This window comes from Homarus americanus, unplaced genomic scaffold (genome assembly GCF_018991925.1).
Source record: "Homarus americanus isolate GMGI-L3 unplaced genomic scaffold, GMGI_Hamer_2.0 scaffold45698, whole genome shotgun sequence".
Taxonomy (NCBI): Eukaryota; Metazoa; Arthropoda; class Malacostraca; order Decapoda; family Nephropidae; genus Homarus; species Homarus americanus.
The window spans coordinates 10902358-10916619 of NW_024735554.1; the positions used below are offsets into that span (position 1 = coordinate 10902358).

Consider the following 14262-nt stretch of genomic DNA (forward strand, 5'->3'; position numbering starts at 1 on the left):
AATTCGAGTTTCCGCTGTCAAAATTTTAAATTTTGGTGTTCAAATAAAAAACGTTGAATTAAAAACTCGCAAAATTTGAGAAGCTACTGTATGACATTTAACCCTTCAATATGTCTTCAAAGAGACCATGATGCAGAGAAAGTGGTGCTAGTGCTTCCAAGCATAAGCACAAGTCACTATCTATCCAGGAAAAGGGTGAATTTCCATGGTCCGGCACCGGTCAGGTCCCGAGGTTGCCGGACTAGCGAGGTACAACCTGTAGAAGCTTATTATATAATATTTTTCTCCTGGGGTGGACCCCAACCATGCTTTGGGCTTAAACGTGCAAGTGAACCGCCCCTCAAGTACAGTATAATGATCATAGTCGCTTCGGACTATGTTGGTATTTAACGTTGTTTCTTTTTATTCCAGATCTGGATATAATGGATTTTCAGCTTTAATGTACAGTCGTTTTCCCCAAATAGTCCGTTATATTGGGGGTTTATTGTATCATTATAACACTTGTCTGAGAGAAAATATCCTTATGATGAAGTTGCAGTTATGTCAATTACACTTATAACTTTCATAGGTTTTGATAAAGACGAATGTGTAAAGTTTCATATTGTATACTTTATTCATAGTGAGGAGGAGGAGGAGGAAGGCTGTACATACAATACTGAGGACATAACTCATGGTGGAGATGTTTGACCCAAAACAAAACTATACAGTAAAGAGGAGCATCCATGCCACATATGAAAATATAAATAATACAAAAATAAAAGATTCTGACCCATCACTCACTGAGTGCCAGGTCACTTACACTACAGTCACTTAAAACATTCAATTCTGGGCACAGTGCTGCTCTCGGGACTGAGAAATGCTGAATTTCTCTCTTATCTCTCTCCCTATGTTGTAGTAAATGAGTAGAGGTTTAACTTACAATATCCATTTTATATTCTCTTATTCTAAATAGTGTACCAACTTTTTATATTATTATTTTTTGTTCATTACTTTAAGACAATGGTATTAAAATAATTAATTGTTTTTTAAATATGTCAAAGCAAATATTCTTTTTGATGTGCTTGTTATCAATAAGAAAAGAAATCTACACAGCAAATGAAACAAACATTATTTTCACCATGCCTAAAATCAGACTATCCACCATGAAAGCATACAAATACACAGTTGACTAAAATAAATACCTTTCATTAATCATTATATTTACATTACCAGCCATAAGTCAATCATTAGTATAACTCAAAATCAATACAAATGTTGGCTTACATAATTACCTAAGAGACAGCATATGTAAGTAGGTTTTGAGGTTGTTCGTTCGGTTTTCTTTCCTAGCTTAAAATTTTGAAACAAGCTCGTAAGAAATAATAAACTATTTTCATGAGATTTTGTGGTTACTATAAGTGGACCAGGTGGGCAATGTTTCCTTTGCTCTCTGAGTTGATGGCTGCATGTTCATATACAGTCATTTTGAAAGACAACCATCTTTTTTGTCAGTCTTCATTTCAAACATTATTCCCATAATTTACACACAGCAACAAATTGGAATAGTGAAGAGAGGCATAGTAGTGAAATAGACACTGCTTAGTCCAGCTATTTGCCATACTTAGCCTGCAATTTTAGTGGAATTTACAGTCCATAAGAACTGTAACAACCAAGTAATGTTTATTTTCTTATCTAACATAGCCAGCTGATTTTGAAGTATGATCTCAAGGACTGTATGCAGTGGTAAATTGAAATTAAATTGCCATAAAAATTATTGAAAGCAGAGTCTGTCTACATCTCCAAATGATAGAGAGGAACTGATAACTTTCAAACTTGATGCTTTAGTTCAAGAAGAGTATTCTTGCAAGAATACTCTGTGAAGCTTTTCCAGATTTTTCTACTTACATACTAAGTGAATATACACTTAAACACCATTGTTATGTTAGGTCGATACCCTCAACTTTCTCAAAAAAGGCTCATATATTTTTAACACACCTAAAGTGATTTGCCTAAATTCCAAATGTATTTTACCAACCAAATGCATACAAAAAATCAGCAAGGGATTCTCCTTCATAATGAGACCTTGTACATTCTCATAAGCTACATGAATGTTTTAGTAACACCAGGTCTCTTTGAAAGCAACCCATGAGAGAATAAGTTTCATTTATAAAACAAAGTAGTATGTAAAACAATTTTGCTACTTCTTCACCACATTAAACATTATCTTTATTATTGACTATAGAAGACTTAAAATAATATGTAAAATTCTATGTATTGTATATTCTGTAGCTTATGTTTGTTTGGATATTGAGAAGTTGTTCAGTTGTAGTGAAATCTGAAATCAGGAAAACTGAATACAGTATTTCATTTCAGATCCTTTTGAATAAATCATGTACTGTACTGTATTTCTGCAGTAGTTCAGTGACACATGCACTTCTACACACACTGACACTTGGTGCCAACAAACTCTGCGCACCTTCACAAATATATGATACAATACGCCTCTGAACCAGATTTACTTCACTAAGCGAGTGCAGATATAGTAATTATATAAGGGCTTCTGAAGGTCATAATATTCTATGCATAAGACAATATAAAGTAGGGAACCATCAAATTTATAACCTATATTTTGCTACAGCCATATAAACCTACTATCCAGGCATCAACTATTGATATATTAATATAAATTTTGTAAGAATAATGGCAAAAATTGATGTATATGATTGGGGTGGTGTCTACAATTCGGCTCGAGGCTTTCTTAAGGCAAATATATGTTTCCCCTTAGCAAATGCATCATCCTCAACTAATCCAAGAACTGAAACTAAGGATTAAGTTAACTGTTGATGGAATGGAGAAATTTATGATATGGGAAGTCGACTCATACACGAAGACAATTTGGCAAGTGATGGCAAGGAAGAAATCAAGGCAAACAGTAGCATAAAACAATATAACAGAAAAATTTACAAAAAAATAATCAACAAAATTATTTTGATGGAATAACAGAAGTACATACAATAGCTGGTGTCCTTCCAATTACAAATACTCGTTATAAAAATAATTACGTAACTCAAATAATCTTAGTGATTATATATATACCACATCAGGGAAACCTTTTAAGTTTCCTTTCTATCATCATTTATGCATCAGGCAACATGACAGGCATTCACAAATTCTTATAATGTGTTTATATGGTAAATAAATAGTGTACAGTACTGTACTTTATATAAATAACTGCAGGATGCTCTACTTTCATTGTCAAGTACTGAAATTACTTAAGAGTAAATGCACATCAATAATTGATAATCCATCTGAACACATTACAACCTACAGTACATAATTAACATATTAATTACTCTCCATTAGTTAACAAAAAAGCTTATTGCTCAAAAGTCCACACTGTGACAAAGAGTCAATCTAACAAAATCACCTCATTCCATGGTAGATACAGTACTGTTAGTTAAGTGTGCAATTTTTTTTTTTTTTAAGAAATTTGGATACTATTAAAGAACTGTATTATAACCTTATAATATGAAAAATTATTACTATTTAATTTTTTCTAGAGAGAAAGAATGAGGGTTGGACTCTCCCTCCATGTTAAGTAATAAAAGGTCCGTCATAAAGTGCAGTTCACATGACACAGGTCACGTGAGACTGGTAATGGTGGTCTTCACAACACTTTCTCCATAAATGAACAGACAGTCATTAAAGCATATTTAAGAAGCACATACCATTTATTAACTTGTTGGGCATGATGATGATACATGATATAGGAAGCTATTCAAATGCAAGTCTGTGAGATACTGTATTTACAAAATCACATTGAAAATGCAATGTTTGTATTCCCACAAAAAATGTCAGTTAACTAGGATGTTTCACATGAGGTCTTAAAGTACTGGATAATAAAATATAACTGAACTTTAAAAAAATCTTTGCTATGATGAAGGGATAAAAAAAAAAGTTTTTTAGGAAGATATGGGGAATGATTGTTACGACGATCATATTTCGTCCAATACTCAAGGTTGATTGCCGCCGTGTTTGAGCAAACTGCTACATCATCAGGGACGGATCCCGAGAGTTTCCTTCAGAGAGAACTGCCAACACCAAGACCAACGTGTGTCTTGACTGTTTTTTAAAAGAAAATATACCTGTATTACAGAAAATTACCATCAATGCCTCTAAAAATGAGTCAATATTTTTCTAATGACCTTACATTTTATGTTGATACAACTAAGACATTTAAATGGTTAGGTGCTTACCAATACACTGAAGGAAATACAAAGAGGTTTTCACAGTCAAAAGTTACTCCCCTAGGAAAGACAAAGAAAACACTGCAATCATTACAGTAAGGTCATGGTAATAAGTTGGCCAAAAGTTAGGACAACAGACACAAAGGAAAGTGATACCTGGAATAACTTATTTTTCACTTACTCTCATACATAATACCACAGTGTAATCAAAACAGTTTTGTGCAACACTCCTTTCAGTGAGAAATTCAGTCGAGCTTAAAAATATTTACTTGTGACTTTACGTAAGTAATCACATCAATAACCATCTTTCCAGAGGCATCACACCAAAGCATTGTACCACAAGTTATAAACTTTCCCAACACTTGTGTCACATTTATCTTGGGTAACAAGCAAACCACAACTATCCTAATCCCATAACACTAGATCCTAACCCCTTCACTAATAATATCAGTGTAAGGTACAATATTTTGATACCTTTGCTGTATACACTGTCCTATCCATATTCCGGATCCGCCCCAGATATTGCTCAATTATAGTATTCAAGTGGCTGCTACCGTAACAACATGAGCGAGGAGTCTAGATCTCTCAATAATGCTACTGTGAAAGAAAACTGTGCCAAAGAAGTTTAATTTGTCAAGATGGAAAATAAATGCATAATCCAAAAATGACTACATACTGAGGTTTCATCAGGCCTACAAAAATATTGCCCAAAGACCTACTTGTAAGAAAGACTTAAAAATGCAGTCCTCCAAAAGAACACAAACAACAGCACTTGAGATACCTGTTGAGGGATGTCCCCATTACTAGTCTTCTATGCCTGTATGACACAATACAGGTATAAAAGAATGCCTGTGGATCAAGACTCCTACTTCAGATGCTGAGGTTAGCAGCAAGGTTACATATTTTTTTCAAACAAACCTACTAATGTATATTATGACTTGGCTATGGACACACATTCTCAATACTCTGATAAACTTTGTCTTTATACAAAATACTTACAGACACATCTCATCAATATTTATAATAAATACTTGAAATTTCACAACTCTCACATGTCTTTCACCATGTGCTGGAAGACCCAAGTCCTCCAGTATGAAGGGTAAGGGGTCTCCCAAAGCCAATTCAATGCTGGTAAATACCAACATACTTGTTATGCTTTGCCACCACCACCATCTGTATCTTGTCCACTCTTGCCATCGCCAACTGTTGGTTCTGAAACACCAAAAGCTTGAAGTTCTGGCAGAAGTGGCAAGGGCCGAGCAGGCCAGTACCTAACAGCTTTCATACTCTCAGCTTCACGCTGAAGAGTTTGTAGGCTTTTTAATAATGGCCAAACATGTTGTTCCAGCCACTCACCCACTGTCCAGTCATCAAACCATTCAGCCAAGGCCTCACGAGCTGTTTTCATGAGAAGTGTTACAGCATGAAGTCGGGCTGGTAGCTCTTCTAGGTCTTCATCCACTCTCATTGGGGATGAAAAATTGTGGCGGCGGTTGTAATCAGTGATCCATGCACGGCTCTTTGTTACACGCTCAACATAAGAATCAACATCACGTCTTGTAGCATGAAGACGTGCAGTCACCTTGAATACCTGGGCACCTGGGAAGAAGCACCAAGAAAATTTATCCCAAAGAAATGGATCAGCATCAAGATTGAGCCATGTTTGGTATTTTGGTGTCTGCATGCAGTTAAGAGCCTGATATAATTGTCCCTGAACAGAAACATTAAAGAAGCCATGAGAAACTGTGATTAGATTAACTGACAGTGATGGGAGGGATGCTGGTAATAACTCGCACAAAACAGCAAAGTGATCATATCGCTGCCATCCTGTAAGAACTATACCTCGGAACCCAGCTGTAAATTTGCTTGCCTCACTGGCCATAACATCCAACCAATTAAGGTTGTTATCCAAATGTCTTCGGACATTTGGCACAGTCAGTTGTTCACCAAATGCCCCCTTAAATGCAGAAGCAGCCCATACACGAGAAAACACTTGACTGTATTTGGTCCACACAGATGGTTGAACAAACCTATACACATCTTCAGCATACACCCATACCATAGGCTCTACCAGTTCACCTAAATGAGCCTCTTGCATGGCAGATTCAGAAACATGACGCAACATATCATCCCAAATCAGAGGTATTGCAGCATACTTCTTACGTACATATTTTGCAACTGCTTCAACATGTTGTAGAAACAATGTCTCCCGCAATACCAAGCGACATTTTTCACATTCCCCAATCTGAAACACCTCATCACAGCCAATGTGCAGATAACGAACACCTGGATGAAGTGCCATTACCTGATCCACCATGGAGTGAACCAACCACATTGACTCATTCAGTGATGGGCATAAAGCCTGTGGAAGTTCAGGGACTTCACGTAAATGTGAGAAGCGCTCATGCTTAAGTGCAAACTCCAAATGGCCAAAAGTTTGAACAAGAGGAATAACTTCTAAACCATGACTGCGACATGCTGCTACCAAATTAGCAATCTGCTTTCGAGAATAATGGTTTTTCGCAGAAACTTGTGAAAGACGACCCCGCCATGGAAACATATCTTCATATTCCAGCAAGACTGCTGTGGCACCTTGTCCAGCTATCCAAGGGAGCAGCTGCATTATAGCAGACATCTTTGGGGGTGCACCCTTCAAATCAAAATGCACAACACGATGGGGTGGTATATAGTTAGGTCGATCCGTGCGCCCATACACTGGTTCGCCATAAGGATTGTAACGGTATTGACCTCCACCCCAAGAACCACCTGGGGGTGGGTCTTGCTGAGGTATCATGACAGCACCAGGCACAGCTACCGATTGTTGTTGTTGTTGTTGTTCTTGTGCCCTTTGTTCTGCAACTCGCCGCTGGAGGACTTCAACTGCTAGACGGTGCTGTGCTTGGGCAGGATCTGAGGGTACAGCTTCCTCATTGATTGCATTTTCATTCTGGTGATTCCACTCATCATGCTGGTGGTTTTCCTGATTGTCCTGGTCTTCTCGGTGGTGTGGCCACTCACCTGGTTGCTGGGCATCACTACCTGTTACAAACTTTACATGCTGCACATGAGCATTGTCAGAGGGAGCCTGACCATGTCCATCCCTCTCATGAGACGAATAGAGTGTATTGAGAGCACGATGTCTTGGAGCCGAGGGATGATCAAGAGGTCCCCCAGGGGCGTACTGCAAATACACCACACCCACGGTCACTAAGACGCATGCTGCCCACACCACTTGTCTTCTTGATCGCCAGGCACCCACTCCAGCACGCCCAAACCAAGCACGCAAAACCTCCATTCTTGGTTGTGCACACAGTGATGTCCACGTGTGTCTAGGCAGACGATTTTCACCTGACGTCCAGTGTCTGGCCTCAGAACCTGTAATATGTTGGTTATGTCAGTGCTATAAAGATTAACTTCAACACCAGCAAAGCATTCACTATGTGTACTTACCAACAGGCAGGTTTTCTAAAAGTTACTATCATACCAGATTACAAATTATCAAGTAAATTACAGTAATTGAATCATTTTCTATAGCTTTGTAATAACTGAAATACAGAAATACATTATTTTTGTGTTTGTTGGCTCAATGCATAATCAGTAAATGTAGAACAATACTGTAGAGTACTACTCTATATACTATAATTACTTTTGAGAAATACAGTACAGTACAGAAGCCTCCATACATTGTCAAAAACAATCCTTCAACTTTTTCATCTTCCTTGTCATCAGTGGCTGTAAAATTACTTGTACTATAAAATATAAATTCCACAAGTTTCTATTCAATAGGCAGCTTATGCTTAACGTACAGTAGTAAAATTCAAAATATATACACAGTACAGATGCTAAATCCTTAAAGTTAGGTGCAACTACAGGAACAGTTCAGAAAACTCAAGACACTTTCCAGAAGAGTGCAAGAAGTATATCTGATAAACAAGTGATATAAACATGTAATAAAAAATATCAATGATGGACATCTAAAATAAAAATTAGTTACCATATTTGAATATTTGGCTTAGATAATATACCCTTAATATTCTCTGTATTTCATGATAGGTGACTAAAGGACTGACTGGAGATGGGGAAATGAAACCTGAATCTGATAAATGGAACTTATGGTTATGGTAATGACGGCACCAAATGTTGGCAGATTGGGCCCAATACAATCGATTACAACAAGAAAAATACTGTAACTTGTACAAGAAATCCCCTGCATTATTTCATTTGCTTGAAAAGGAGTAAATTTTGGAGTAAGAGTAATATCAAATAAAAATGTGAAATCATTATCCAGCAAGATTTTTCCCACATAAGCAAAGTGACACCTTCAGTAGCATCCTTCCCTTGCCTCCGAGTACTGTAATCAAGAATCAACAATGCCAAGTATTGTGAAAGATTCCTTCATGTTGGTTAGTGTGTCTTAGGGGTGGAGTACTGAAGTTAGGAATGTGTGATGAAAATATTGACTGTCTTAGAAAGTCCATTTAAGTGAGAGAAGTGGACAAGGGAAGCAGGAAAAAATCTATGAAAGGAAAAAATATATCAAGATACTTTGAAAACTGATACTGCAATGATTGATGGACAGAACTTATTAAAAGGTAAGGATAACTTGTCTCCTCCTTCCACATCTGTGTTTCCATGGGCAGTTCAAAGATACTTTCTTTGTATGTATGTGTGCATTATATACAGTATTTGATATAGCCAATAACTTATGAAGATAAAGGATATGGATTCAATGAATCACACATTTGCAGGTCATGGAATACTGTACAGTATTACTGTAGTGTACTGTATGTAATGGGAAATTAGTATTCATGTTATACTTATTTCTACCATTAGCAAACTTCCTACTGGTACAGTATTGTAAAAAAAATCACTAAAGTAACAATTACTGTACCAGTAATATATGAAACTTTCTAAACATAATAAAATATGTCCCTCCCTCTCAGGGAAGGTATATTAGTGTTATGCCCACTAGTCATCCATCTGCCACATTGTGTCAGTGGAATAAGTGAAGAAATATTAAACAATGCCAGAATGGATTTCATATGTAGACACCGTGATACCTTCTGAAGACTTTATTCGACTTTAGTGACCTTGACCTTATTTTAAAGGTCATACTGGATTTGGTTCAATATACAATAAGAGGGTAGGCAGGTATCCCATTTATGCTCATAAAGGATCAATCCAGCATCCACAACATATGAGGCAAGTAGAATGTTCCCCAAGAATGTAATTTAGCAGATACAGAGTACTGTACCTACACACTTACTGGCACTAAGTTTAACAATAGTGTCTGAAAATTTTTAGATACCTAAGTTCCATAGTATTGTAATCAGGTCTGGCAGTTAGAGAAAAACAGACATCCCTGATTTTAGCTGCATCAGTTGGCTTTATGAATACTCTCCCTCTTGTCTGACTCACGGAGACACAGTTTCAACCAGCCTACGATAATGCAACTTAAGACTAAATCTTGGTAACTTATACTGCTGTAACTGTAGGAAGTAAGGAGGAAAATAAATAAACATTACCTCAACAGATATGGATAGGTTTAGATTAACAAGAAAATACGTACAAGATCATGAAAAGCATGATAATGGTCCAAGAGCCAGGGCACTTTTATTAGTGTTATTCTGCCAAAAGGATGGAAGGTTATTTCTAGGGTAAAAACACCTCAGGAATCTGATAATCCATTTCTCACAAAAATTCAATTGGGGAATTCTCTCAAAATTACCATAAGTTAAGGTAACTGCATGATCTGAATTAAGCCACACCAGTAAGCATAGGATATCGAGCCGTATGACATCTTGAGTGGTTGGGACAGGCACCGCTGCTCACAGCTATGGCTGTCGCGGGCAGCTGAGGCCTGACTGACTTTGTACTTATATATTTTCTAGCCTCATTAAACCACAGAAACCCCTGCCGTGTTTTCTTCAAGACCTAACATGGCGTAGTGACAGTCAAGGACCTTGCAGGAGCCAAGCTAAGACGATATGACTTCAAAGAGACCCACCAGGAAGACCGCCGGCAAGTCCCTCTTCAGGTTGTCGACAAGCTTTGTCTGATGCCACTCACACTAGGACATGGCTGCCCAACAGACCCTCCAAGCTCAGTAGACAGTCATCACAGCCCTGCAGTTCCAGATAGCCACCTGGTCTGTCAACACAGGTGGAGGCACCCCTGCCAGGGGTTACAGGGTGTCTGCATCAGCTGCACCAGACAAATGTGGGGCAGAGATGTTTTCAGCAGCCTTCCATTCTTGGAGAAGGTTGATGAAAAGCTGGCTGGCTCTCAGTGAATGGTCGGATGGGGTAGCAGTCCAACAAATCGCCTACACTGCACTCCGGAGTTAGTGTGTGCTCTGGACGCCAGGTATACCGTTTGTCAGTGGCAAAACCTCTGGACTCGGTGGGCAGCCTGGCAATCATCTGGAGTGTGCTTTTGAGGGATGCACAGACCCCAGGTGAGACAATGAATGCTTTCTTCCAGAGGTGCTCACAGCTGGCAATGGACTGTGGATTTGCGTGCCCTGAATGTCATGGTATGATCTTTCCGAGTACAGTAAACCCTTGTTACTCGTGGGGGTTTGGTTCCAAGGAATGGCATGAATGGACAAAACTGCAAATAGCAACTTATACTACCATAGTGCTCTACTGTGTACCTATACCAAACAGCCACAGCAGCACTCATCCCCTCTTTTAACTTATCTAATAATTAAATTTTCTTTGTCAAGGTCATCATTGACTTCTGCCTTTAACATTTCACTCCATTAGCATCACTAGCACTGGCATTAGGCAGTCTTTTAAGGTCCATTTCACACAAACACTGAAGTTTTGAGAATACAACACGAGATGCTGCATGGGATAACTCGTTGTGCTGCAGAAAAAGTCTCACAAGCTAGCCACTATCTGCTTACCGCGAATCGTCAAAATCATGAATCGCAAACCCATGAATGGCAAGGGTCTACTATACAAGACTGCTAGAAAATTCATGGTGGGGCTGTGCAACCATGCTCTGAAAAAGGAACGGTTTCAGGATGAGTATACAAATGTTGACTGCTTGCATAAGAAGTTTCTTTTGTATGAAGCAGCTGCCAGGGACGCTGGTGTTTACGTGGGGTCGACCCAGCGATGCCACCGGCAGAGAAGTGTGTAGGCCAGACGTACAAGCAGCCAGTGTGTCTTCCAGCACCACTGAAGAATGCCTGTCTCCATCCACCGCTGCTCATCCCTGTGATAACTGTGGCACAAGAGAGACATGCCTCGCCAAGGACATCACCGGTCATCACTGTTTAAAGGTTGGACACATGAAGAGGTGTTGTAGGAGCAGACAGAGGGGGGGGGAGGGCAGCACTGCCCCTCCCACCTCAGCAGCATCAGGTGTCTCTGGAGTAGCCTCTGTGGCAGGGGTGCGGGTGCCCCCACACCCCTCGCTGCTGGTGTTGATAACTGCCACAGGTTGACCGAGCGGCTGCTCATCTCTGGCCGTGATTGACACGGGCCCAGGTGTGTTGTGGGCTCTGCCCTGCTCCGAGCTCTCAACCTGCTTGCCGTGTGGCTGGACTAAGAACCACAGTGGCATCTGGGACATGGCAAATCTTCATGTCAAGTGCCTGGGCAGCCATGAATGTCGCACTGACTTAGACGGGAGGTCCACCCTACAGAAAGTGGTTTTTTGTGCAGTCGGCCGGGAATGTCTTCTTATCACTGGCTACCTGCAAGGGGCTGGGTCTGGTCCCTTCCACCTGTCCAGTGTGGCCCTGGTGGGAGTTCCTATCGAGGTGCTCTTCTCAGGGGATGTGGTGCTGCCACCCTGGCCATCAAGTGTGCCCGTTCCCCCACTGGAAGAGAATGTTGCCAGACTAGAAGAGTGGCTACGGTGGCACTTCTCTGCATCCAACACCACATGGTCGCCGCTCCTAGTGATGGTTGGTGCCCCACACCGCATCTACCTTTCTCCTAATGTGTGTCCCCATGAGTGCCACACACCCACGGCAGTGCCAAAGCACTGGGAAGCCGAGGTGAAACACCAACTCGATGAGGACGTCAGGTGCCCACTGGGGAGGCCATGGAGTAGTGCACCAGGATGGTAATCACGGCCAACCCCAGCACACAGTAAGCTACCAGAAATTGAATGCCTGCTGTATGAGGGAGACCCACCATACACCCATGCCCCAACCTCCTGTTAGTGACAGACCACTGACCACTTGTCAAGCTGTTTGGGGACAGGGAGCAGAAGGACATGTCAAATCCAAGGCTCTTCAGACTAAAGGAAAAGGCACTGCAGTACAGACTCACCATACACATTTGGTGAGGAGCGCATGAGGTTCATGATCCTAGAAGAACCGAGACACTGAATAGCGGCAAACCTGCATACCGGGCAGCAAGGAGTCGACTTGAAGCTGTGGAGGACCAGGCATGGTATGGATGAGATCTCCAGTACCGCAGGTCCTCCTGCCTAACATGCGAGATGCATGCACCCTCTCAGCACCCAGAGCCGCCCGTCCTCTCTCCCCGCTGGATTATCCATTCCAGAAGACGGTGTCGGACATGTTTCAAATGGATGGATGCATGTATATGTCATGCGCTGACAGGGTGGCTGGAGGTGGCACACTTCCCGAGTGGCACCAGTTCCAGTATGATCATCCCAAAACTGAGAAACTACTTTGCGAGATGGGGCACCCTAGAAGAGATCTCCACGGATGGAGACACGAACCTGGACAGTGAGGAAAAGTCAGCCTTCTTCGGGAAATGGGAGTGAAGATGCGGCTATCTTCCGCTACTACCCACAGTCCAATGGTAGGGTAGAAGCAACCATGAAGGTGGCCAAGCACTTGATACATGGCAATATGGGCACTGGGGGCAGACCTACAGATGGACAAGGTGGTGGTGGTGGTGGGCAGACAGCAGAGGGACGGGATGCCTGCAGCACCCACCTCATGAACCGCCACTGGACACAGACGCTACGCCGGAGGGAGTTGTAGATGGCAGAGGCCCAGGGTTAAATACGGGTAGGGCAGAGGCGAGGATGTGCACCCAGTCCCCCACCCAGCAGGCCTCCGGGTACAAGTTCAGGAACCCACAACGAAGCAGTGGGACAGGACGTGCGTGGTGATGGAGGCCTGCAATCATTTCCGATACAGTGCGCGGCTGGACGGCAGTGGACGCCTGCCACTTATTTGTTTGCCACCCCACAGAGGGTGTCCAGCCCACCTCCGGTCCCAGCATCTGCATACGGCCCTATGCCCCCATCCCCTGCAAGAAGTGGGCAAGCACTGCGCCCAAGACAGGGGGCCAGGCATCCACAGTGGATGAAGGATTATGTTTAGTTAGGATTCTTCCCCCGTCTCTGCAGTTCCTTTAGCTCATAGGCATGTGTTTCTTCTGTTATTTTGCACAAAATTAACTAATTTTTTTGTACAATCTTTTTTTTTGTGTGTGTGTGTGTGGGGGGGGGGGGCATAGGATGTCGAGTTGCAGGACATCTTAGGTGGCAGGCTCAGGCATCATTGCTCACTGCTGTGGCTGTCCTGGGCAATCGAGGCCTGACTGACTTTGTAATTTCATGTTCTCTACCCTCATTAAACCGTGTTTTCCTCAAAACCCAACAGTAAGTGTTGCTAATCTTCACTTATGCAAACAATAATTGTTTACTTGATGCATTTTATGTGCCGAGAGTTACAGTACAGTACTCACAAGATTGTCTCTATTTGCAGATTTTAATTACTTTCCAGTTTGTGTAGAATATCTTTCCTGATGGCCTAAAGCTTAACTAATAATATTTTATGTTCCTTTCAAACAGATTATCTATGAGCAAATTAGTCATCATAATTCTTGCAAAAGACCACAAGTTGGTCACTAGAGGAGCTGTGTGCATCCTCAGTGTTGGCCGAACACACTGGACGCCGCATTACAGTTCTGCTTACTTAAATGTTTGTGCCGGTGTAACCGCTATCATTGCCTCATCCTTCCAGCATACCCTTTTATTCATTTTATTATATACATATTTACTATGTCCTTTTATACCCTTTAAAATATATTTA

At 41.1% G+C, this 14262-nt stretch overlaps 1 protein-coding gene across 5 annotated transcripts in view; it reads right to left on the reverse strand.

The window, feature by feature from the left end:
* Window positions 1-589: 589 nt before the first annotated feature.
* LOC121871516 (hexosaminidase D-like) overlaps window positions 590-14262 on the reverse strand; it is a 273277-nt gene continuing 259604 nt past the window's right edge. For all 5 annotated transcript variants that reach the window (XM_042373924.1, XM_042373923.1, XM_042373926.1 and 2 more), the window contains one exon: window positions 590-7601. In XM_042373924.1, coding sequence (XP_042229858.1) covers window positions 5377-7601 — 2225 coding nt within the window. In that variant the 3' untranslated portion in view covers window positions 590-5376. The remainder of the gene's footprint in view (window positions 7602-14262) is intronic.